The following is a 22,922-nucleotide window of genomic DNA, read 5'->3' on the forward strand; positions in this document are numbered from 1 at the left end:
GACAAAATGGTTTCAGGATTTTTCCTGTACTGATTCAGACATGTAGTTTAAATATTTATGATTGTGTTTGCCTGGTACATTTATTTTATATCTTAGACCTTATAATTCTCATAATGTTTTGAATTGACCCATAGTAGATATTTGCATGCACCTTGATAAACAAACCAGTTCGTCAGTCCATAATCTGATGTGTGCAATGCATCCTGATAGTTGCTGGGGGGTGTGGGGAGGGCAGGATATATTCATTGTGTGAATCAGTTTCTCCTTTGAATAGAGGATAAAACTTGTATAACTTGCTTGCTTGCTTCACCTTTGGAAGAAGGTGCAGGATATAAATTTAATAAATAAATAATCACGCCGGAATGATGGTCAGCTGCTGTGTTCAGTGGCGGCCCTCGGGGTCACAAATTTCAGCTGTGCGATGCCAAAGAATTTGCCACACCCCCACCTCTCACCTTCCATTCTACATCATAGTTGCAGTGCCCCTGAGACTTGGCACCCAGTGTGACCAAACCACCTCTGCTGTGATCATTGTAATTGCTTACAGGAGGCCAAGAGATGAGAGGCTGAGGTTGCAATTTTAATCACCACTTAGGTGGGAGCAAGTCCAAATCCCCCCATGCCTTTAAAAACAAAAACAAAAAACTTGTACAGTGGTACCTCGGGTTAAGTACTTAATTTGTTCCGGAGGTCCGTTCTTAACCTGAAACTGTTCTTAACCTGAAGCACCACTTTAACTAATGGGGCCTCCTGCTGCCGCTGCACCGCCGGAGCACGATTTCTGTTCTCATCCTGAAGCAAAGTTCTTAACCCGAGGTACTATTTTCTGGGTTAGCGGAGTCTGTAACCTGAAGTGTATGTAGCCTGAGCTACCACTGTATTAATTTTCTCTCAGCAAAACATTGCATTTATTAAATTATCACTTACTTCAAGCAGAGCAAGGCTGCTTGAAATGCTCCCCCCCCCATGCTGAATTCGGAGAAATAATTATTTCACCTCTGTTCAGTGGATCAGCAGAACCAGACAATGACTTGAAACTCATTCCTTTAAAACTTTTTATTTATTTCACTCAGTGAAAAAATGAAAAAGAAGGCAAATTCCTTTTGAAACGCAAAACAAGTGGTGTTGAGATGCTGCAAGCGGCTTGTTACAAGAGAAGCGTAATCAGGAGGAGAGCCAGGAGGAGGAATCCAAATGAGGGAGAGAGAGAAGTAGAAGTATCGTTTGCTTGGGCACATGTCACATTTTTTATAGGACCGTCGTTACCAAAAACACCCTCTTTGTGTGTTTTTAACAGGCCACAGGAAGATTCACTTATGCAGCCCTTCATGTTGTAGTTTATGACATTCTCGTCTGTCGATGTTACAAAACTAACGCAGTAAGTGTCTGAGCCAGTACAACCCACCACTTCTGCGGTACACTTTCCTGTGGGAGAAAAGCACCCCGGGCAAGACTTTCCATTGGGCTTGGTGCTCTGTGGTGGAAACGTAGGAGTGGCCGGTGTGCAGCCAATCTCCTTGCAACAGGTGATGCTTTCCCGCGTGAAATTCCCTTTGCCATGAGTCACCTCGATCAATCCCAATTTGCAGGTCTCGGAGGATACACAGCTCTTGCTTATTTTTTTGTCTTTTGAACTGGGGACTTCGAGCAGAGAGATGGAACAGGCATCTTGGCCACTGGGACAAGGCCGCTTCAGACCCGTGCAGTTGTTTGTTCCCTTGCAATACTCACATTCCAAAGAGGTGCCTGTAGATAGAAGCACAGAGATCAGGAAAAAAATCCAGGAGAGTGTTCATGGTGATGGTAAGGGCACAGAGAGAGACCTAAGTGTTTTAACCATCATGTGGGCTGGAGGGCAGGGAGCAAGTCCCCTTGAACTCAGTAGGTTTTACTTCCGAAGTAGCCCTTCTTAGGATTGCACTGTGTGAAAGCACCTCTGTGCATTTAATGGACATGCAACATGGAGAAAGGACATCAGTAAGAGAGCCAGGAACAAACCGTGGCTTCAGATCCTGGCTATGTTCTGAAGCCGTAGCTGAAACAAGCCACAGTTCCATAAGTTCAAATGTCCCAGGGACACAGGGAAGAGATGAAGAGAGCAGCGTGCAAGCCTGAGGGTTATTCTCATAGATGGAAACCATGGTCATTACTTTCAAAACTAATACCATGCCAGTATGCTAAGACAAACTTAAGAGTTCACATTTTATGGGGTCTTCTGCCCATTGCCAGCAAAGCTTACCTTTGATTGAAACCTCATGTCCTTGGGGATGTTATCCATGGGACCATTTAATCAATCCCTTGCTAACAAGCTCTTTTCATCCTCTCTGTTTTGCCTCATGGGTGACCTCCAAATCTGCTCTACCACCTTCCTGAAAGTGGGGGGGGGGGGTCCAACCACTCTCTCTATAGGCCATCTGACAGATCACAGCTACTCTCCAATGAGAGATGTCTGGTTGTTTATTCCAAGTTGCATGACCTATCTGAGCTTTAGTAAAATGCAACTGGGAGGAGAGCCTGCCCCAGAAATAGCAGAGAGCCCTATGACTGGTAAATCCCCCAGCAGCTATCAAACCATAGAAGGAGTTTTTTGTTTTAACTTCTGTGTTCAATTACAACATGAGGCTTATTGGAGTGAGCTGTGAAAGAAGCAGCGTCATTGAGTTTGGGGAGGATGGCACTCATTTGCAGATTACCTTGTTAATAGTTATTAGTTAAAATAGGCTACTGCTTGGTGTGCCTGCTGTAGAGCTAATTTCCTTCTGCTTTTCTACACCCCTCTTCATAGTAGCTAGTACTGAATGCTGTTGAATGCTCAGGTAACCTGATCTCAACTCACTGGCTGCAGAGTAGACTAGCCTGTGTGGTTTAGAGGGGAAAATGTTCATTTTGGGCAACTTTTCAGCTCAGTATGTAGGAAAGGTAAATGTGTTCTGTATTGGACCCCCCCTTTTTTTTACATTTCTCCATGTCAAATGTCATTATAATGCACAGAAGTCCTTTGGTGCCTGAAGCAAGTGTGGTCCACCAGAGGTTGTTCGGCTACAAATTGCATCATTTTTAGCAATTGGCCATGCTGCCTGGGGCCAGTGAGAATCAAAGCCCCATATCTGGAGGGCTGCAGATCCCCCCCACCCCTATGATAAAGGATGATGATGATTACAGCTCCTTAGCTAGAACACATCCATTGAAATCAATATAGGACTAACAGTGGGTACCACCCTAGGAGTCAATTCTGGTCTATAAAACAGCACAATATCTGGGGTTTGATGGTTCAGGTAAGGCATCCTTAGCCATGCTAGTAACACCCTCCCCCCCCCCCGATGCTTTGAACTCCCAGCTTCCATCAGCCCCAGCCGGCACGGCCAATGTTCAGGAATTATGGGAGTTGTATTTCGAAACATCTGCAGGGGCACCAGATTGGAAAAGTCTGATATAAGGGACTTTCTATGGATGTCACTGAAATTCTACAGCGCTGACCTTATTCATCAGAATTTACCAGTTTGGATTTAATCAGTTAATTGACCCATTTGTTGGTTGCACCCTTGAATGCTTTGGTTGCAGTTCTACTGAAAGTTTCCTAAGGAGCAAAATCATACCTGCATTTTTGGCCAGCATGTTCTGTGTGACACTTAAGGATCCGTCATGTGGCTCAGGTGTAATCTCCAGGAGTTCGCAAAGCAGGGCATAAATATTCACACTTTCAAAAGGATCCACCTCCAGACCTTTCTTAAAGGCTGGTCCCACAGCTCGGAATATAGTCTTCATGTTCATAACCTCATTGTCAAATCCATGTTCACCTTTATTAAATTGCACTTTGATTCTCTGAAAAGGAAGGACAGGGCATAACCTACTGCATGTTTTGCCACGGTACTTCCCCAGCTTTCCTATGCGGTAACAAAGCAATGAAACAGCACATTTTTCATCTGTTGTGCTGTATATCAGGGCCAGCCCTACCATTAGGCACAGTGGGTAGTACAAAAGCGAGCTATTTGAAATGTGCCTTGTGTCCTCTAAGCTAGCTTCGCAGTAATTGAGAAATGAACTTCAAAACTGAGAGCTTTATATTTCTTGAACAAACATGCATACTACCTGGTTGCTATAACCCAATGTATTGCTTTGCAATTAAGAGTGCCTCTATACAACCTAAGAGCACAACCTCTGGCTGTGCAGTCCATGTACATGGCAGATAAGAGACAGATTTCTGTTTGTCTCTATACACCTGTAAGGATACTAAGCAAGGTCTTGTTTGAAGAGTGAGTCTGCAATCATAACCTCTAAGGAAGAATCCTGATGGAACACAGCCAGGGCTTACTCCTGGCTAAACATGCATGAGATTGTGCTGCGAGGCTGCAGTTCTTTGCAAGCTTATGGGAAGTGCACCCACTGCACAAAGTGACACTTGCTTCTGAGTGTGTATGTATGCATGGGAATGGGCTGTAAGTGTCCATAAGCAAAAGCTGCTAATTACGGGGCAAAATTGTTTCTCTGAATGAGAGAGGAAGCTCTCTCAATGCGACACTTCCTTAGTAGAGTCCTAAGTATCCATAATGTAACAACTGCAAAAATCAGGATGACATAAAATAAAAGCATGAGGTCATCCATATGAACTCTGATATTCAAAATAGGTTGGATCTACATTGACCTTTTTAATGTTTTTAGAACGATATTAGCTATATCCTTCTAAAACGTCTCAGGGCATACTGCTAAAAAATGTTCATTACCTCCGCAGTTTCCCTTACTACTGGTTCATGGTTGCTCTGCAGCGCCTTCTGGTATCACATTTTAATAATGCATTGTTAATGTTCTAAGCAACACATAACATGTTGCTTACATTTTTGAAATTATTTCCTTAACCCTTTCTTAATGTTATAAACCATGAGTGTAGATCCCTTCATAGCCTCTCCTCGATTCTAACACTTGTGATAAGTTGCTAGTTCCTGAGTCCACTAGGAAGTCCACTGTAATAAATATAACATAAAATGTACTTTAACTTGATCTGTTTGAGAGATGATTGAAGTTAAGGCGTGTGTGTGTGTGAATACAAACATGTTAAACATTTACTATAACTAAATTGTTAAAAAATCTGGTTTAAGCAAAATTTCTAATATAAACCCAATTTTAAAAAATGGATTGAACCCATCTGGTTCCGTGTAAATGCCACGTGAAACAGTCAACCTGTCATATTTACATCAATACCTCCACCAGAACAAAACAGGGGGCATAAATATTGACGGGATATCACCATAATTAACTGCTAGCCTATGTTATGTTGCAAAGGCTCTCATATTGCTCAACTGGATCCATATTCCCGATTCAAAGTTTCCCACAAGAACCAGGATTTCAAAACTAGCCCTTTCTTTCAGATTCCTTCGTCAACAGAATAGATTTGGGGAGCTTACGACAGGAGATGGGAACATATAAATTACAAGAGCAGAGCTCAGTTCAAAGGCAGCCTTAGGTGGCAGCCATAGAAGTGGCAGCCCTCTTCCTACTCTTGTCTTTCTTCAGAAGGAAAGACAGCATGAGAAAAGTGAGGCCAAGGAAGGTCAGTTCTGGTGACTCCACCACCACATATCACTAGGTGGACAGGATGCATCCATGCTTGTTCGGTGGGAATGGAAAGCAAGGATTACAAGCAGACAGAAACAGAGAACTGTTTTGCCAGAATGCACAAAGGGACAGCATCTGCTACTAGGACTGGCTTTGCTAGGCAGCAGGGTGAAGTGACTGCTTTAGGCAGCACCATCAAGGAGATAAAAGAAGACAGGGATTGCTGTCAAACAAGACTTTTTCAAGTGTTGGCCCTTGCAGTGGTGGATTTAGGGGAACGTGACTGGTTTGCCTGCACTTATGCTGCAGAGGGTGCTGCAACAATGATGTAGAATGGGGTTGTGGGGAGTGGGGATGCCGAATTTTAGCGTCACACAGGTTGCCACTGAAATCTGAAAGCCCAAAGTCTGCCAGTGTGGGAAGGTGCTATTTGGACTCCAATTCAGGCACCGAAACATTGCTGTCTGTGCTTCCCCCTGCCCTCCTAAGTAGACTTCCCATCTGTTTCTCATGCACAAAACAGAAGACAGAATAAGGAAAGAGATAAGCTGTAAGTACAGTGGATAAGACCATATATACCCCGTGGATCACGTAGCCGGGGTCACCGTACAGCACAAGAGGTGTGATCCGTGTGTTGTTGGCATAACGAAACCTCCGGGGGAATTCCTCCTTCTTGTAGACATGGAGCTTGGGGTGAGCATTTTTCAGGGCTTCATAAACTTGTTCTAGTTTCCCTGGCTTTGGTTCCAGTAGACCATGTGGCCCATAGTCTACCAGCTCAAACTTAATGTCCTGGAAAGAGAAGTTCTGCACTTTCTGAAGGTGAATTTCATCTGTTTTTATCACCGTTTCCATGCCGTGGTCAGATGTGATGATCATGTTGAGGTTTGAGCTCAGGCCTGTCTCCTCAAGGCGCTGCCTCAAGTAACCCACCGTCCGGTCCACCTGGCTGACCATGTCTTTCCTCTCCTGGGATTCTGGGCCATATTTGTGTCCAGTGGAGTCGGGCTCACCAAAGTAAAGGGCGACAAAGTCAAGGTTGTCCTCGAGGAACCACTTCATGACTATGTCAATGTTCTGCCTCCACTCAGTCTCGTTGTTGTACTTGTGAAAGAGTTTCTCCACCCTCTTCACCATCACCTGCTCTCCATGATAGGTGGCATTTCCCCCAGGGAAGAAGAGGGAGGCTGTCTTCAACCCCTAGGATGAAAAATCACAGACCTAGAAACTGGCACAATAATTGATCCGAGCTGCATATGATGCAAACACAGGTTCTCTGGCCTTGGGTGCACAATTGGGCATCCTAAATCTTTAGCCCTCAAGATTGCAGAGAAAGCCTTGGAAACGCATTGCCAGTAGTATAGGGCGAACCCTCAAAAGCCAGCACAAAGCTGGGCAGCTCAGGGCTTGCCAGAGCATCCAGTGATGCAAGTGGATGAGGCTTAAGTGCCTCTGTCAAGCTCTTCCTTTCCCCCCATGCATCTGTTTGTCTGCTAAGCAAAGCAGAAACAAATATTTATTATTCATTCATTCATTAAATAAAACCATATGTGGAAAGAAACTCATAACTGCATGCAATGTCAGTTTGGGTCCTTTACTGGGGTGGTCCGTGGGTGTGTGTATGTCTGCATGCAGCAGAAGGAAAGTGTTGCTCTAGGATCAGGGCAGTCCAGTCCCCATCAGGGAAATGAACAGGAAGACCCTCAAATTCAGCTGGGCTGGCTGGCCAGATTTTGAAGTAGGTGAAGTAATAGGCATCACCATCTAAAGAAGAGACCGCCCTATGAAACCATCAAGTCCAGAGTGCACCTTTTTGGAGAGGCCCATAGATCCTGCCCCAACACATGGTGGCTTGGCTTCCACCGGGAGATGATTCAAAGGAAGGCATCCATATGTCATATTGTGTCTCTGGGCACCGAGCACAAAGATATACAGCAGTTCTCCCGAGATTTCTTGCCGTATGTGTGGCCTCTGTCATCGTGATGTGTGCTTTGGTAGCCATAATCACAGAGAGGCCAGTTCCTGACATCCATCACTTTGCCATCCTGCTACATGATGGGGGCTCATCTGATATCCAGCTCCTTGGGGGGAGGCCCTTCAACAAAGGGCCCAGTGTTTCTACCCCTTGAGGGAAGGCCCTTCAACAGAAACATCTTTGACAACCTTTCTCCAAGTCTTCTGGCCGTGGGAATGAATTCCTAAAAACTTCTTCAACGGGCTGATTCTCCAATTAATTTTAAGATAGTAGTTTTAGGACAGGGTTGGGGGAACCTGTGACCCTTCTCAGTGTTTCCCAAACTTGGGTCTCCAGCTGTTTTTTGGAGTACAATCCCCGTCATCCCTAGCTAGCAGGACCAATGGTCAGGGGTGATGGGAATTGGGATGATGTTGCTGGGCTCCCTCTCCCAACAGCCCCAGTCAGCCTGGCCACTGAGAACAAAGCCTGGAGGGCACCAGCTTCCCCCCATCCCTCCTTAAGAAAAACCTGTGATATTACCAATGTCTGTGAAGATGGTATGTGCCTGGATGCTTTAGTTAGCAAGACCAGGGATGGGCTTGATGAAAATGATGCAGAGGTAGATGCAAAACTAACTTCATGAGAATGTGGAGCTTGTCTGTCTGTCTGTCTGTCTGTCTGTCTGTCTGTCTGTCTGTCTGTTTCTTTCAGTGGCAAGTTCCAGAAGAGGGCCCCCATTTTGTTCCCTAGAAGTGTTGTGGGTTTATGGCTTACCTGCCTTTGTGCTGTGATCCAGATAGGGAGGCTGCCATTATCCCACCACTCAGACTTCCCCTGTGTGTTGTAATAAGGAAGCTTCTGTCCGGTGCTGACGTTGTACCACATGTTGTGAACCACACCATGGTTCTCAATGTACTTTCCTGCCAGGGGAGAGTCGAACTTGGCATTAGTTACAAGCTGTCTGCTAGTAGGAGTGGGTGGGTGCATCTCCATTTGCCGTACTTGCTGGACTGGGAACTCATCCCCAGGGGCCACTGTGTCAGAGTCCCTTCCATAAGAACATTAAGAAGAGCCTGCCGGATCAGGCCAATGACCCACCTAGTCCAGCATCCTGTCTGGCAACTAGATGCTTCTGCAAGCAGGATTTGAGCACCAGAGCACTCCCACCTCCTGTGGTTTCCAGCAACTTCCATTACTGAAGACAGCTGGAGACCCAAACATTCAGAGCCCTCAGCTGCAGACCAGTCAAGTCTTTGCAAATGGTAGGATCTTCCCAAGTTAGCCCTTGAACTTTGCAGACTCTGATGGACTCCCTGTCTTGTAATTGGCAGGAGACTGGTGCAGAACCTTCTTGGGGCAGATCAGCCTCAATTCTAGATATTCTTCCAGTCGATTGTTGCCAGCATGAAATTGCTATGTCCCCTTCTTCTCAGGCTCATTTTGCTCTGTTTCCCCTGCCTATGTCTCTCCTTTGCCCTCTGCTATGGGCCAACTGCTATCTCACCTATGCCTGTTCCAGCATCACAGAAACTGATGCCAAATAATTCCCATGGATGTGGCTTAGTTTCCACCCTTGGATCCACATGCCAGTGTGTCACTGATGGTTGACCTGGCTCTTGAGAATCCAGCACAGCAAGGAGTCTAGGAAAGGTGATGCTGTTTTGGACTTCAGATCTTATCAGCCCATATCACAGGTTTTGCCCTTCACATTTTTAGCCTTAAACAACTTGGGGCCAGGTCTCAGGTGGGGCAGTGCTAAGAGTAATGCATGTCCAAGAGGTTTATTAAAATGCACCCAAACTGAGCCTTTAGCATTACGGCTCCTGTCCTTAAAGAGCTGCCACTTCTGCTTCCTAGGGCCCCACTGTCCTGTCCTCATCTCTCCCAAGTGACCGGGCACTCACCTGTAAGCAGAGTGAAGTGGCAAGGGCTCGTCTGGGTGACAAAGGGAGGTGTGATGTAGCGGGCCTTCACCCCATCATAAGCCATGGCATCCAAATTGGGGGTGTCCACATCCTGGTCATAATTCCACCGAAAACCATCGAAGGAAACCAAAAGGAGCTTGCTGCGGTTGCTTGCCCTTTGCAAAGGGGCACAAGTTCCGAGTGCAAGGAGGGTAGCCACCAAGCCCAAGGAAGCAAACATCTTTCCAGGAAGGAGAGAGAGCAGGGAGAGAGTAAACATGGGAAAGGCACGGATTATATATGCATGGCAGGGTCTCAAGTTCACAGCTCTATCTGATCCACCTTTCCACACTTGGCTTGGGAACAAGTTCCTGCTGGGGCTCAAACTGTTTGTCAGCTTAATGCACAGTCAGCTTAATGTTGTTTTGTGCGTGTGCATGGATACATGTGTGCGTTGAACGTGCGGAATTTGATGATAGTTCAGGCTTTATTTCTCTCCTCCCCCACTCGACTCTCAGCACTGTAATAGGTCTTGCTATCAGTCCTGGAAGACCTGCAAATTGGTGTGGCTGGATGGGGAATGGAAATAACACTAGAGTCAGCTGTGGAGGAGGACTTCTGGCAAGGCAAGATGGTGAGCGCCATGGCAGTGTCAAACTCCTAGGGACCGCCAGCACCAACCAGCTGCCTGGCTGGTCCCTGTGCCACCTTCACCACCACCAACACAATCAAAGGGGGAGCCCAGGGCATCCAAAACAGCAAGCGAAGAGGCCGCATAGAGCCTCCTCCTCCAGATCATTATCCCATGGCGACTGAGAGCACCTCAAGAAAGCTCTGGGACCTGGAGGCCTCTGGAGCTATACAAATAACGAAGTGGAGCCACACCCCTAACCGTGAACCAACTTATAGCTGCAGCCGCCACCAAGGGAGAACACCATGATGGAAACCAGAGTGCACGGAAACACCATTTACCTTCCACATTCAAGAACAGTCTAGCCAAAGATTTCCCTCCTTTCAAGAAGGCATGGATGGAAGGTTTGCAAAGAATCCCAACAGATATGTCATGTGTTAACAAATGTTTTGGAGCTAGACATGTAAACTGGCTAGACGATCATCATCATCGTGTCTTGTTTTTATCACTTTAAAAGAGTTTGGATATGCAGAAATCAGCAGCGTGAAGTTTTTATTGACACAGATCTAAGTATTATCACTCCTTGCTCATTGGTGCAGATCTTGGGCCATGAAAGGACCCCCAACCCTAACTGGAGGGGGAACCTTCAGAAATTAGACACATGCCCTAGGTTGCATGGTAGAGCAGCCCTGTTCCAAAATACGGTAAGTGGTAATTCCTTAAGAGAAGAGGCCAGAGAAGCAGCAGTGCCATAGGCCTGTGACAAAAACAGCTGCCAGCAATCATTGACAAGCTGCATCTTTTCAATCTCAATCATTCATTCCCCAATGCCTCTCCAAAGCTGTTCATACAGGGTGGGAGGAAAGAGGAAAAGCTAATTAAAAAGGAAAGTATTAAAATTCATCAAAATGGGGCAATCTAAAATGCGAGCAGGCATAACTAAATGAAATAGATAATATACCACGCATTTCTCTTCTGCTGCCCTCTGGTGTACAGAGCTCCTTCCATGAACATATATGCCGATCTGAACATGCATGTTGCAGTGTCCCTCTCTTCCTTCCTGCCCTTCTGTAAATTCTCCCTTGCTGCCCCCAGCACATAGAGCTCCTCCCTTGCACATGTATGTTGATCAGTGATCTCCCCCCCACCCCCCACTTTTTACCTTTCCAGACCACCTCTGTTGTTTTGGGTCTGCTCCCTTAATCCCAGCTGCAACCAAGTTTGGAGCACGTGTAATAGTGTTTGTCCATGTCCCTCCCTCCCAACCCTTGTCTCTCCTTCACCTCCTCCTGTTGTTCTCCCAATTGCACTTCCAATGATAGAGCTGGATCGAGGAACACCAGCTCCTTCAGGGAGAGTGGGGCTCCAACCAGGGCTGGCAACTTACTGACTTTGATGTTTATTGATAGCACAGCATAAGTCAGCATTTCTCAAACTGTGTTCCTGGAAACCTGGGGGTTCCAAAGGTTAAATCAATAGTGCATGGCAGAATGGCACAGGCAAGGATAGTCACTTGGTGTCCTCATGCTGCTGGTCACTGAGAGGTGGAAGGACAAGGCAGCTGAGTGCAATGTGGCCACATCAGCAGAGCCCATCTGCTCCTCCTCAATGCCTCCTGGTAGCTGGGAGTAACACACCCTTTACTGGTATCCTGTAAGCAATGGTGTCCTGCTTGCACCACCCCTTTACTGGGTTGAACAGGCTGTTCAACAGGGTCTGTCCACCCATCAGGCAAGGTGAGGTGGCTGCTTCAGGCGGCAGGATCCAGAGGGGCAGCAGATCCAGCTTCCAAGGAGCACATTACCCACAGCTGTTGGTGGAAGGGGAGCTGCTGGAGAAAGAGTGGGCAAACACTTGGAGTGACAAGGCAAAGAGGAGGGAAGAGACTTGGCACCGCACAGCTGTGCAACAGCAGCAGCCTGGAGACTTTGCAGACAGCAGCCACCCTACCATGTCTACCCATAATCCTAACACTAGTGATTCTCCAGGGTGGCCACTATAGTTCTGTGGTGCACCTGCCTGTTGTGGTAGGAGGGGCTTGGGAGGGAGCACAATGCATTATGCCTCAGGCAGCAAAATCTCCTGGCCTGGCCCTGGTGTTCTAGTACTTGTTACGGGAATCCTTTCTATCAAGTTGCACCCTGGTGGCTAGGGTTAGGTGTGTTGCTCCTTTAATGCTAACAGAGAGATAAGAGCTGAAGCCTTAAGGGTGGCAGGCTTCTCCCCTTAAGGGAAATGAAGAGATTGACAGCAAGGTTTTTTGAAGTGTCCAAGTTGCCACTCTCTCTGGCTCTTTCTTGCTTGCTTTCCCCAATAATCAACGCCTACCCCACTTGTAAAAAAAAATATTTTTTTCTGCAAGGGTTCTGCTGAAGTTATGCTTAAAATGAAGGGTTCTGTCACCACAAAAAGTTTGAGAACCATTGGTGTAACTAATAAGTACCGATATTTACTCACACAATTCATATTTCACCCAATAACAAAAGTTTTCTGATTGGCTTCTGAAACAGTAACAACAATATAATAGTAATAAAAAAAAACTCTGCCAACTCAAAAACAAAGTAAAGAAATACAACCACAGAACCACATCACTTTAAGAGAGCAGGAGCTTGAAACCCCCCAGAGCTAAGTAATAGTAAGTGCATGTTATAATTTATAACACTGGAGAAAATCAAAAGATCATTGCCTGCCACTGAAAATACGTTAGAGAAGGAGTCAGGTGCAGCAGTGCCAACTTGGCCCCGCGACTGTGGGTACCCAGGGTGTGAGTGCCATGCAGCGTGCATGGCCCTGGCACTGATATTTGTGGGTGTCCGGCCCCTTCATGGAGAATTTTGTGAATGCTTGGGCATGCAGGGCACCAGGGAGTTGGCACCTATGGCCAGGTGTGCTTTTTTGGGAAGGGCATTCCACAACTGGGCAGCGGGGAGGGGGGCACTGCTATGAAAAAGACCCTTAGTTCTCATGAAAACACAAGCCAACATCAACAAATAAATAATAGTTAACAAAAGATTCAGGCTGGTTTAAGCACTTTTATTCTCCATGGGTCTCGGTGGGAAAAGCTGTGTGGCTCCACCTAGATGTCTGGAGATGGAGACACTCCCCTCCTCCCTTCAAACACAAAGTTCATCAGAACAACCAGCTGTATTCTGCACTCCCTGAACCTCCCCAAGATTCTGCAGGCTGCTAGAGAGAGTATTAGGGGAAAGCCCTTTGGCTTAGCCCCTTCTAATGTGCATCCCCATTAGCAGCCCAGATCCTCAGGCTAGGGCAAGGTATCAACATCTAGAATAAAGGAAATGCACTATTTATTTGTTGGACCTGTCCTTCCTTACAGGAGCTCTGAGCAGCCTACATATGGTCCCCTGCAGTGAGATCTGCTTAGCTTCATTGCCTCACCTCCTTGGCATAATGCCTGTCTCTACCCTCTGTGCTTCTGTGAGTAGAGTCACCTGCAGGAGAGATGTGCAGGGCAGAAAGAGAAGCAGGTCTCTCTTGTATCACACTGTAAGGTGTGTCTCACTGGCTGTGCCTTTTGCCACTGCACTGTCTTTCAGCTCTTATTTTGCCGAGTTATCTTCACATCACTTTGTGCTGGCTTGCTGTTGTTGCACAATGCAAATTTGTTACAGTGTTTTGCTGTACTGGGCCTTCCTGTAGCCCATGCAATCCTGGCTTGAGGGCCATTTATTCAGGTGCCCCCCACCCTGATTTGCTTTGGATGTTTCCACCCTCTCAGCACATCCATGTACCAGCCGCTGCAAAACTCTTCCACATGGTGGTGCCCCATGCAGGAGCTGTGATGTTTGAAAACTGACCTCCATGTAGATACCCACAACTGCATACAAAGCCGTCATGTCAGTGGCAGCAGCCACCAATAATATAACCCAGTGGCCTAGAGATTCTCCTTGCAGTATCCCAGCAATGAGCCATTTCCAGGGCATCATTCACACATGCAGGTTCGTCACTAGATGGCTTTAACATCATGTGATGACTTGCATGTGAGAATGACAGACTGAATCCTTTGGCATCTTCACACATGACCTCCGGCTCGAGGCTTTTCAATGGAGTCAGTTTACACATTCGGTGACGGATATAGAAGAATTGTGGGATATTGTGTAGGGGTTGTCAGGAGTTCAGCCTACACTTGAGTGGGACCCTGGCAGAGACACATGCCCGACTGGCATGTTCTCTCCCTCCTGGTCAATCGTTCGGGAGCTTCAAAAGCTTTCTTCAGCCCGAACATCACAGCGACCGATGCCAACCGACACTGGCACACTTAGGGATCCGCAGAGTTTGTGCACCTTGCGTGACAGACCTCAGCAACTCAGCATTTTGGCTAATCTACTTTATTTATGGTACATATAAACACACACGGAGCACTGTGACATGGCTCCCTCTCTCTCTAGCATCAGATAGCACAGAGAAAAAGAAGAAAGGACAATAGTCCCACTTCACAGAACACAGTAACACAAACATCCTGTCTCCGTCACTTCCCACTCTGTGGAGTCAAAACATACACCGTCATGTGAAAGACAAAAATCCCATGACTGCAATCACGGAGCAGGAATTCTAACAGGGGTGAATGAGGTCTAGTTGTCAACCCCCACTGCAGAGCTCTGTCACTCAGACACAGTTTTCAGCCTACATAGGAAGAAGTGTGTTTGCTTCACTTGGATCACTTTCCTTGGCCAAATAATTCAACTAGAAATACGGGGCTTTTGTCCTCAGGAAACTTTCGGATGTGCAAGTTGCATTGGGGCATGTTGCAGGCTGAAAACCCCCTCGCCGCGGGTTTTGCGGAGCTGCGCAGCCTTCTCAGATGCCTCTCTTCTGTGGCCCTGAGGGCTGTGGAGCAAGCAAACCATCCATCTGCCAGCTCATAGCCCTGACTGAGACAGGCGCGACCTGACCTTCAGCGTGGCAGAGTTTTATTATGTCGACTCTCCGCTTTATCAATTGCTCTTGCTTTTTATGACTTCTCTGGGGTTTTATCACTGCTGCTGACTCACCTCGCAGTGAAAATGGGGATTAATATTTTAAGGGAATTATGTCATGCGGCTCCCCAGAGGCCCCCTGCCATCGACCTTGGTGCCTCGCCTCGCGTCCCCCTCCGCTCGCTCGGTGGGTTTTGAGTTCCCTCCTTAGCTGCTCGCTTTCTTGCCTGCTTTGCCAGTCTTTCCGGTTGTGGGAAGGAAAACGAGCAGGATCAGCTTTATGGGACCATCTGTGCATCTCCCCACTGGCTGTGCTGGGAAGATAAGGGCTGGGAGTTAAAAGCCACTTTCCCTGTGCCACAAATGGTCAGGTTTCTCATTCCCTTTTCTTAGATCTCATTTCCTGTAACATTTGCTGCACTGACTCTCTAAAACAGAGGCAGCCCCATGAGGTGCCCTCTAGATGTGGCTGAACTACAGCTCCCACCCTCCCTGATCTTTACCTGCAATCCCTGCGTTGAAAGGGGGTTGGACTAGATGGCCCTTGGGACCCCTTCCAGCTCAAAAATTGTACGATTCTATAACCATCAGCCACGCTGGAGTTGGGAGTCCAGCAACAAATATAAGGCACCACCTTGGCTTAAAGGTAAAGGTAAAGGGACCCCTGAGCGTTAGGTCCAGTCGCAAACGACTCTGGGGTTGTGGAGCTCTTCTCGCTTTATTGGCCGAGGGAGCCGGCGTACAGCTTCCGGGTCATGAGGCCAGCATGACTAAGCCGCTTCTGGTGAACCAGAGCAGCACACGGAAACGCCTTGGCTTACCCACCTTTAAAACAAGTTACACACCATGTGCTGCCACCAGCTCCATGGTGGTTTCGGATCCCATCAAGGAGATTTGCAATCATTGTCCTATCAGTTATGCAGCAGATACAGTGGTACCTCGGGTTACAGATGCTTCAGGTTACAGACCCCCGCTAACCTAGAAATAGTACCTCGGGTTAAGAACTTTGCTTCAGGATGAGAACAGAAATCGTGAGGCGGCTGCGGGACGCCCCATTAGCTAAAGTGGTGCTTCAGATTAAGAACAGTTTCAGGTTAAGAACGGACCTCCAGAATGAATTAAGTTCTTAACTCAAGATATCACTGTACGTACTGGTATCAGTGCAGCCCAAGCACTGTCAAATGTCAGAAACCAAGACATGCCAGAATGAATTGTGTAGGAGTTTCCGCTCCTCTCCCCTAAGTGCCTTTCGCTGATCGGTCCTTTATTAGGCACAGCTGTTCAGATTTTAAACCATCCACATTACGGGTTTGGCTTTCTCGGCATCTTCGAGATACGTTATTTCTTTGCCTGCTACTAACACTGGCTCAGCCTCTGCCTACATTACCGTAACAGACAGGGCAAATCCTATCTATGCCCTCTTTGCGAAGAAGCCCCATTAAGTTCACTGAGGCTTACTCCCAGGGAAGCGTGTCTACTGTCAGATTACAGCCTCAGAAATGTAGGTGGCTCCTTGCAAACTGTCTTTCACCATTCCTTCCCTTTGCAGTAGATTCCAAGTGGCTTTGGACATCCAAATATGGCGGCAGAGTAGAAAAATGTTTGCCACCTTAAGCTCCTGCAAAGAAAGGTGGGATATAATGTGAAAGATAGATAGATGATAGATGATAGATAGATAGATAGATGATAGATAGATACTGTAGATTGATTAGATTAGATAAAACTGGAACTGCAAGGGCTTGTCTACATCACTCACAGTTACAGGGTTGAATATGCATGGGTCTTCTTGAGACTGCTGAAATAAAATACCCACACAGCAAGGGAATATAATGTTCTGTTGGAAAAGCGGCAGTGCAGTCATCATTAGGCCAGCAAATAGCACTGTGTTAATTATTCCACGTTAAATGGTCTTGAGAATGGCTCCTAGAATGTGTATTTGCAACTCTAATCAATACTTGCAATAAGAGAGCCTGGACGGCAAATTTATTCTGAGTTATTCCTTGCACTTAGCATCAAAATGATATCTGGTGGCCTCTGTACCAGAGCAGAATGGGCAGGGCAGAGTCTTTGTTTCTTAAACAGAGAACAAGCATTTGCTTGACTCAACATCAAACACAACAAGGTAATAAAAGAATCAAGCAATGCATCCTATCGCTTAGATCACTCCTGATCAGCATAAAACAGAGCTTTCCTGGATTCATAACATAAAGGCACAAACACCTTGACTGTTGGCACAGAAGCGTGCAAACCTATGTAGGGCTTGCCTGTTAAAAGGTTCTGTGTGTCAAAAGCTTGTCTATGCCTACCTCAACAAATGCGCGCTCTCTCTCTCTCTCTCTCTCTCTCTCTCTCTCTCTCTCTCTCGTGCTTCTCTTGGGATCCTTCCATGCTTTGGCTTCCCAGGTGAGAGTAAAGACAAATCAGGAAGTACCTAATAAAAGATGATGTTTTTATCCTGGAGGTCTCAATGCAGAAAGTCCAAAAGGCATCTGCACCCACCCACCCTCATGCTCATTAATATGGGTCACAACCCACCAGGAATTTCTCCTGAATAAGCTCTGTTGGCATGAATGGGAGCTGCAGCCACCAGCTGAGTATTCATTTATTTTACTTATTAATTTTGTTAGTCACTTTATCTTGCCCAGGGCAACCCAAAGCAACTTCAAACAAACAAATGAATAAATGAACAAACAAACAAACCCCCACTTAGATACATTAAAAGCAAAGGGGGGGGGGGAAAGAAATTTGACACCTGAGAGAACTCCCTGCACCCTAGGTATTTATGGGTAGCACGAGGTGTGCTGGCCCTGCAATCACTTCTGCTTCTTTGATTTGCCCCTCTCCTCTTGAATTGCCATCTAGTAACACACAGGTCCAGTTTCATCAGGGAAAGTCTCCCATCTTTTCCCTGTCTTATACACCCATTCCATTTGTCTTGTTGCAAACCAAAGCAAGCACAGAGTTATGGCTCTGTAGCACAGTGGTTCCTAAACTCTTCCCTCTCTTGCAATGAACCACTTGAAAACTGCTCATGGGTTGTTGTTTTTTGCCTGTTGTAGCAATTGCCTGTTGTAGCAATTGCACAGCAGTGCGCTGTGCTGGACGCTGTATGGTTTTCAACTGTATTTTTTATTGTTTATTTTATTTCCTGTTCCAGGGAATTCAAATTGTAATACAAAAAGAGGCAACATAACCAACTAAAGAAGCAAGAAAAATAACAGCAGACTTTGGCAACTCCTTCTAGGGGTGTCCACTGCAACACACACACACCCCTTCAACTTCACAGGACCATGGAGGGTCAACTGTATTCAAAGCAAGGGGGAGATCAGGGAGGACAAGGACAGAGCAGGGACCTTTGGGTTTATGTTCTGAGCAGCTTGAGTGGAGTCCACAGGATGGGAGCCAGATCAGAGAGGGGTCAAGAGCAGAGGTGAAAGAGAGAAAGTCAGAGGAGCAGGAGAGAGCTTGGCAGCAAAGGAATGAGATCAGCGGTTGCTTAAAGGGTGAGGATGGGTCAAGGGAGCTGCGAGAGCTGTAGGATGCTAGAACACAGCAGGAAAGAAACCAGAGGAGAAGGACAGGTTGAGACTGTGGCTGTAGTGCTAGGAGCAGATAGGAAAAAGGTCAGTGGGTGTGCAGGAGGGTTAGATGGGGTCAGCAGCCTAGTAATCTCATCAAAAGGCACTGGAGGAAAAGAGGGAAGGATTGAGAGAGGTGGGTTGCAGGGAGAATCAAGCAAGCGTATCACGACAGACAGCTTTATGTACAGGGTAGAAAAGTGGAAAGTCAGGAGGGAGTGGTGGTGGACGAGGAGAGGGCAACCTAAGTTGCTCCTCAAAGGTAGGGAATAAACTGGGAATTGTCAGAGGGGAACTTCCAGTCATCCCTTTTGTTGCTCACTCATGGTGATTTTTGCTCATGATGCTATGAGGCTGGCCACACAGGATGTTGCTTTCAACACTGTTTGCACCTGCAAAAGCTTTGGGGCAGTCATATGGTTTCGTTTCCATTCAGTGCATGCCTTGTAACTTCCTCATGAAATCCCATAATTTTCATATCATAAATGTTCTCCGTTGCTGTTGCTGTTGATTTCTCCTGCTTTTGTGGCACTTATAGCCAGACAGCAATAATATGGTAGCATTGGAGAAGCATCGCATAACAAATTAATAGCACAAAACTAATCCACCACTAACGTTGTATCAAAAAACCATTGTGTGCTGGTCCCAGGGGGGAGGAGGTATTATTACCGTAGGCCAAGATCAACAGGGAGCCGGGCAGGTCAGCAGGAACGGAGGTAGGGCAGAAGCAGGAGTCCAGGTGGGGAAGCAGGAACACTGGTAAGGCAGAAGCAGGAATCCAGGCGGGGAAGCAGGAACACTGGTAAGGCAGAAGCAGGAATCCAGGCGGGGAAGCAGGAACACTGGTAAGGCAGAAGCAGGAATCCAGGCGGGGAAGCAGGAACACTGGTAAGGCAGAAGCAGGAATCCAGGCGAGGAATAGGCACACTGGGAGTGCCAAACAAGGACTGGGTAAAGCAGATACTTCACAACGACGTTGCTCCCGCAACCTGAGACCGGGCTGCCTGACCTTTATCTTCTTCTAAGGCCGGGGGCGGTCCCGGCCCCCAGAAGCCCCGCCTCTCTTGGCCTTAAGGCGAGCACTCCTCCTGGGAGACACCAGTTCCCTTCGCCTCTCTGCCCTAAGCCTCTGCAGATCAGGAGAGGCCGAAGGGTTACTGGGTCCTGGAGGAGGCTCACCTGTAGCCACTGAGTCTTCCAGCACCTCTGGGGCCTGAATGATTTCACCTGGTGCCTGCTCTTGAGTTTCCTCAGCAACTAGGCCTTGCCCCAGTTCAGCCGGCCCTGGAGGCGGGGACTCCTGTGCCGGCTGGGGTTCCTCCGGATCGCTCTCAGACTCGGTATCCCAGGCCATCACACCATCCCCCCTCCCAGGCCCCCCCTCACTTGAGGGCCCGGACCCGGCTTGCTGGGGTACGCTGCATGAAACTCCCGGATGCAGGCAGGTGCGTGGACGTTGACCGCTGGTTCCCAGGAGCGGTCCTCTGGCCCATACCCCTTCCAGTCAATGAGATACTGCAGCCTTCCCCTGCGGTATCGGGAGTCCAGAATGCGTTCCACCTCGTACTCTGGCTCTCCCTGCACCAAAACTGGCTGCGGTCGGGGACGGTCTGGGTGGAACTCGTCGGGTGGGGCCACCGGACTCAGAAGGGACCTGTGGAATACCGGGTGAACCTTCAGGTTTGCTGGCAACTGGAGACGGAATGCCACAGGCGAGACCTGGTCCACAATAGGGAACGGGCCGGTGAACCGGGCGTCCAGCTTCCGCGAAGGTCGAGAAGGGTGGAGGTGGCGGGTGGAAAGCCATACCAAGTCACCGACGTGAAGTTCCGGCCCCACCTGGCGGTGGCGGTCGGCCTGGACCTTGTACGCCTCCTTGGCCTGGCGCAGCTGCTCCATCAACAGCTGTTGCTGGGACTGGAGCTCCTGAAGCCACTCTGTCACCGCAGGGACCGCAGATGCCGGCAGCACATCCGGAAACAACCGTGGGTGAAGGCCATAACTGGCTTGGAACGGGGTCTGCTGGGTGGACGCATTCACCGCGTTGTTATAAGCGAACTCCGCCAATGCTAGGTGGTCGACCCAGTCGTCCTGCTGGTAGCTGCAGTAACACCGGAGGTACTGTTCCAGTACCGCGTTCGCCCGTTCTGTCTGGCCATCAGTCTGTGGGTGGTAAGCAGATGAGAGACAGACCTCTGTTCCGAGGGCCTGGTGCAAAGCACGCCAAAACCGGGACGTGAACTGAACGCCGCGGTCGGATACTACACGCTCAGGTAGGCCATGCAGGCGGAAGACATGCTGAAGGTACAGCTGCGCGGTTTCCTTAGCTGAGGGTATGGATGGGCAGGGGGCACAGTGCACCATCTTCGTGAAGTGGTCGGAGAAAACTAGAAGGCAGGTGCAGCCACGAGACGGGGGTAACTCCACTATAAAGTCTAGAGAAACTGTGTGCCAAGGACGTGGTGGAACCGGCAACGGCTGAAGAAGGCCAGGGGGTCGCCCGGTAGGCCCCTTGGCCCGCCTGCAGACGTCACAACCAGCGACGTAGCGAGCCACGTCAGCCTTCAAGCGGGGCCACCAAAACTCACGGCTTACCAGATGGGTGGTCCGATACCGCCCAAAGTGCCCCGCCGCTGGAGCGTCATGGGTCATCCGGAGAACCTCAGCCCGCAGCGGCCCTGGTGGGATGTACAGGCGCCCGTGGTGCAGCAGAAGACCCTGATGCGAAACCAGCCCTGGATACTGAGGGCATGATCCTTCGGCCAGTTCCCGGAGTCGTTCCTGGGCCCAAGCGTCAACCCGTTGCTGTTCCCGCACCCGAGCCTGCAGTGGCTCAACCTCCTGGGTGGCCAGGAATGCAGCCGGTGGTAGGATCGTGGTGGGTGCTGCTTGCTGAACCGTGTCTGCGTTGTCTTCAGGTTTCCGGGACAGGGCATCCGCCTTCTGGTTTTGGGAGCTAGGGATGTAGCGGATCCGGAACTGGAACCGGGAAAAGAACAACGCCCACCGGATCTGCCTTTGGTTCAGCTTGCGGGTGGTCTGGAGGTATTCCAGGTTCCGGTGGTCGGTTCTCACCTCCACCGGGTGTCTTGCTCCTTCAAGATGGTGGCGCCAAACCTCAAAGGCCACCTTGATGGCCAGCAGTTCCCGCTCCCACACGGTATAGTTACGCTCCGCTGGAAGGAGCTGGCGGGAATAGAAGGCGCAGGGTAAGAGTGGCACTTCCGGTTCGTGCTGCTGAGACAAGACGGCACCGAGAGCCGTACTGGAGGCGTCAGTCTCTACCACAAAGGGTCGAGAAGGATCCGGATGCTGCAAGATTGGCGCTCTCTGGAAACAGGCCTTCAACCCTTGAAATGCCTCCTCCGCCTCCTTGTCCCAGGAAAACGGCGTCTTGGGGCGCAGAAGCCGGGTCAACGGGGTGGTGCGGTGAGCATAATCCGCAATGAAGGTCCGGTAATAGTTGGCGAACCCCAGGAAACGCTGTAGGTCCTTGCGGTTCCGAGGTGCCGCCCATTCTCGAACCGCTGCCACCTTCCCAGGATCCATCTGCACCCCACCTGGTGAGAGTCGATGACCCAGGAAGTCCACTGACTGCTGATGGAACTCGCACTTGCTGAGCTTTGCATACAGACGATGCTCGCGCAAGCGCTGCAGCACGGTCCGGACATGGCCCTCGTGGCACGCCGGGTCACGAGAGTAAACCAGAATGTCATCCAAGTACACCACCACGTACTTGTCTAGCAAGTCCTGAAATACGTGGTTGATGTACCGTTGAAACACAGCAGGCGCGTTGCACAAACCAAAGGGCATAACCAGGTATTCAAACTGTCCGTACCGGGTCCCGAATGCTGTCTTCCACTCATCCCCGGCGCGGATCCGAATCAAATTGTAGGCTCCCCGGAGGTCTAGCTTGGTGAACACCTGCGCCCCTTGCACCCGCTCCAGTAACTCCGAAATAAGGGGCAAGGGGTACCGGTCCGGGATGGTAATCTTGTTCAGGGCCCGGTAATCATGGCAAAGGCGGAGCTCCCCACATTTCTTTTTAACAAAGAGCACTGGCGCAGCAGTGGGCGAGGTAGAAGGTCTAATGAACCCTCGCTCCAGGTTCTTGCGCAAGAAGTCCTGCAAAGCCTCGCGCTCTGGCTCTGTTAACGAGTATAAGCGACTCACCGGTAGAGGCGCTCCGGGCTGGAGGTCTATGCCGCAGTCAAAGGACCGATGCGGCGGCAGCTGGTCTGCCCCCCGTTCCTCGAACACGTCGTGATAGTCCCGGTACTCCGCGGGGAGCGTTGCAGCAGCCTCCTCAGTGGGCGCAGCTGCTAGCATCTCAGTCTCAGCAGACGAACTGGGGTCTGGGAAGTG

At 48.8% G+C, this 22,922-nt stretch overlaps 1 protein-coding gene across 1 annotated transcript; it reads right to left on the minus strand.

The window, feature by feature from the left end:
• Positions 1 to 1,041: 1,041 nt before the first annotated feature.
• On the minus strand, positions 1,042 to 9,690 carry ENPP7 (ectonucleotide pyrophosphatase/phosphodiesterase 7). Its single transcript, XM_081899710.1, has 5 exons — positions 9,412 to 9,690; positions 8,282 to 8,427; positions 6,130 to 6,750; positions 3,597 to 3,822; positions 1,042 to 1,746 (listed from the first exon to the last, which is right to left on the minus strand). Exons 1-5 carry the CDS (start codon positions 9,650 to 9,652, stop codon positions 1,148 to 1,150), a joined length of 1,833 nt encoding a protein of 610 aa, XP_081755836.1. The 5' UTR covers positions 9,653 to 9,690; the 3' UTR covers positions 1,042 to 1,147.
• Positions 9,691 to 22,922: the final 13,232 nt, after the last annotated feature.

Source organism: Podarcis melisellensis (genome assembly GCF_964234715.1).
Source record: "Podarcis melisellensis genome assembly, chromosome: 2".
Lineage (NCBI taxonomy): Eukaryota > Metazoa > Chordata > Lepidosauria > Squamata > Lacertidae > Podarcis > Podarcis melisellensis.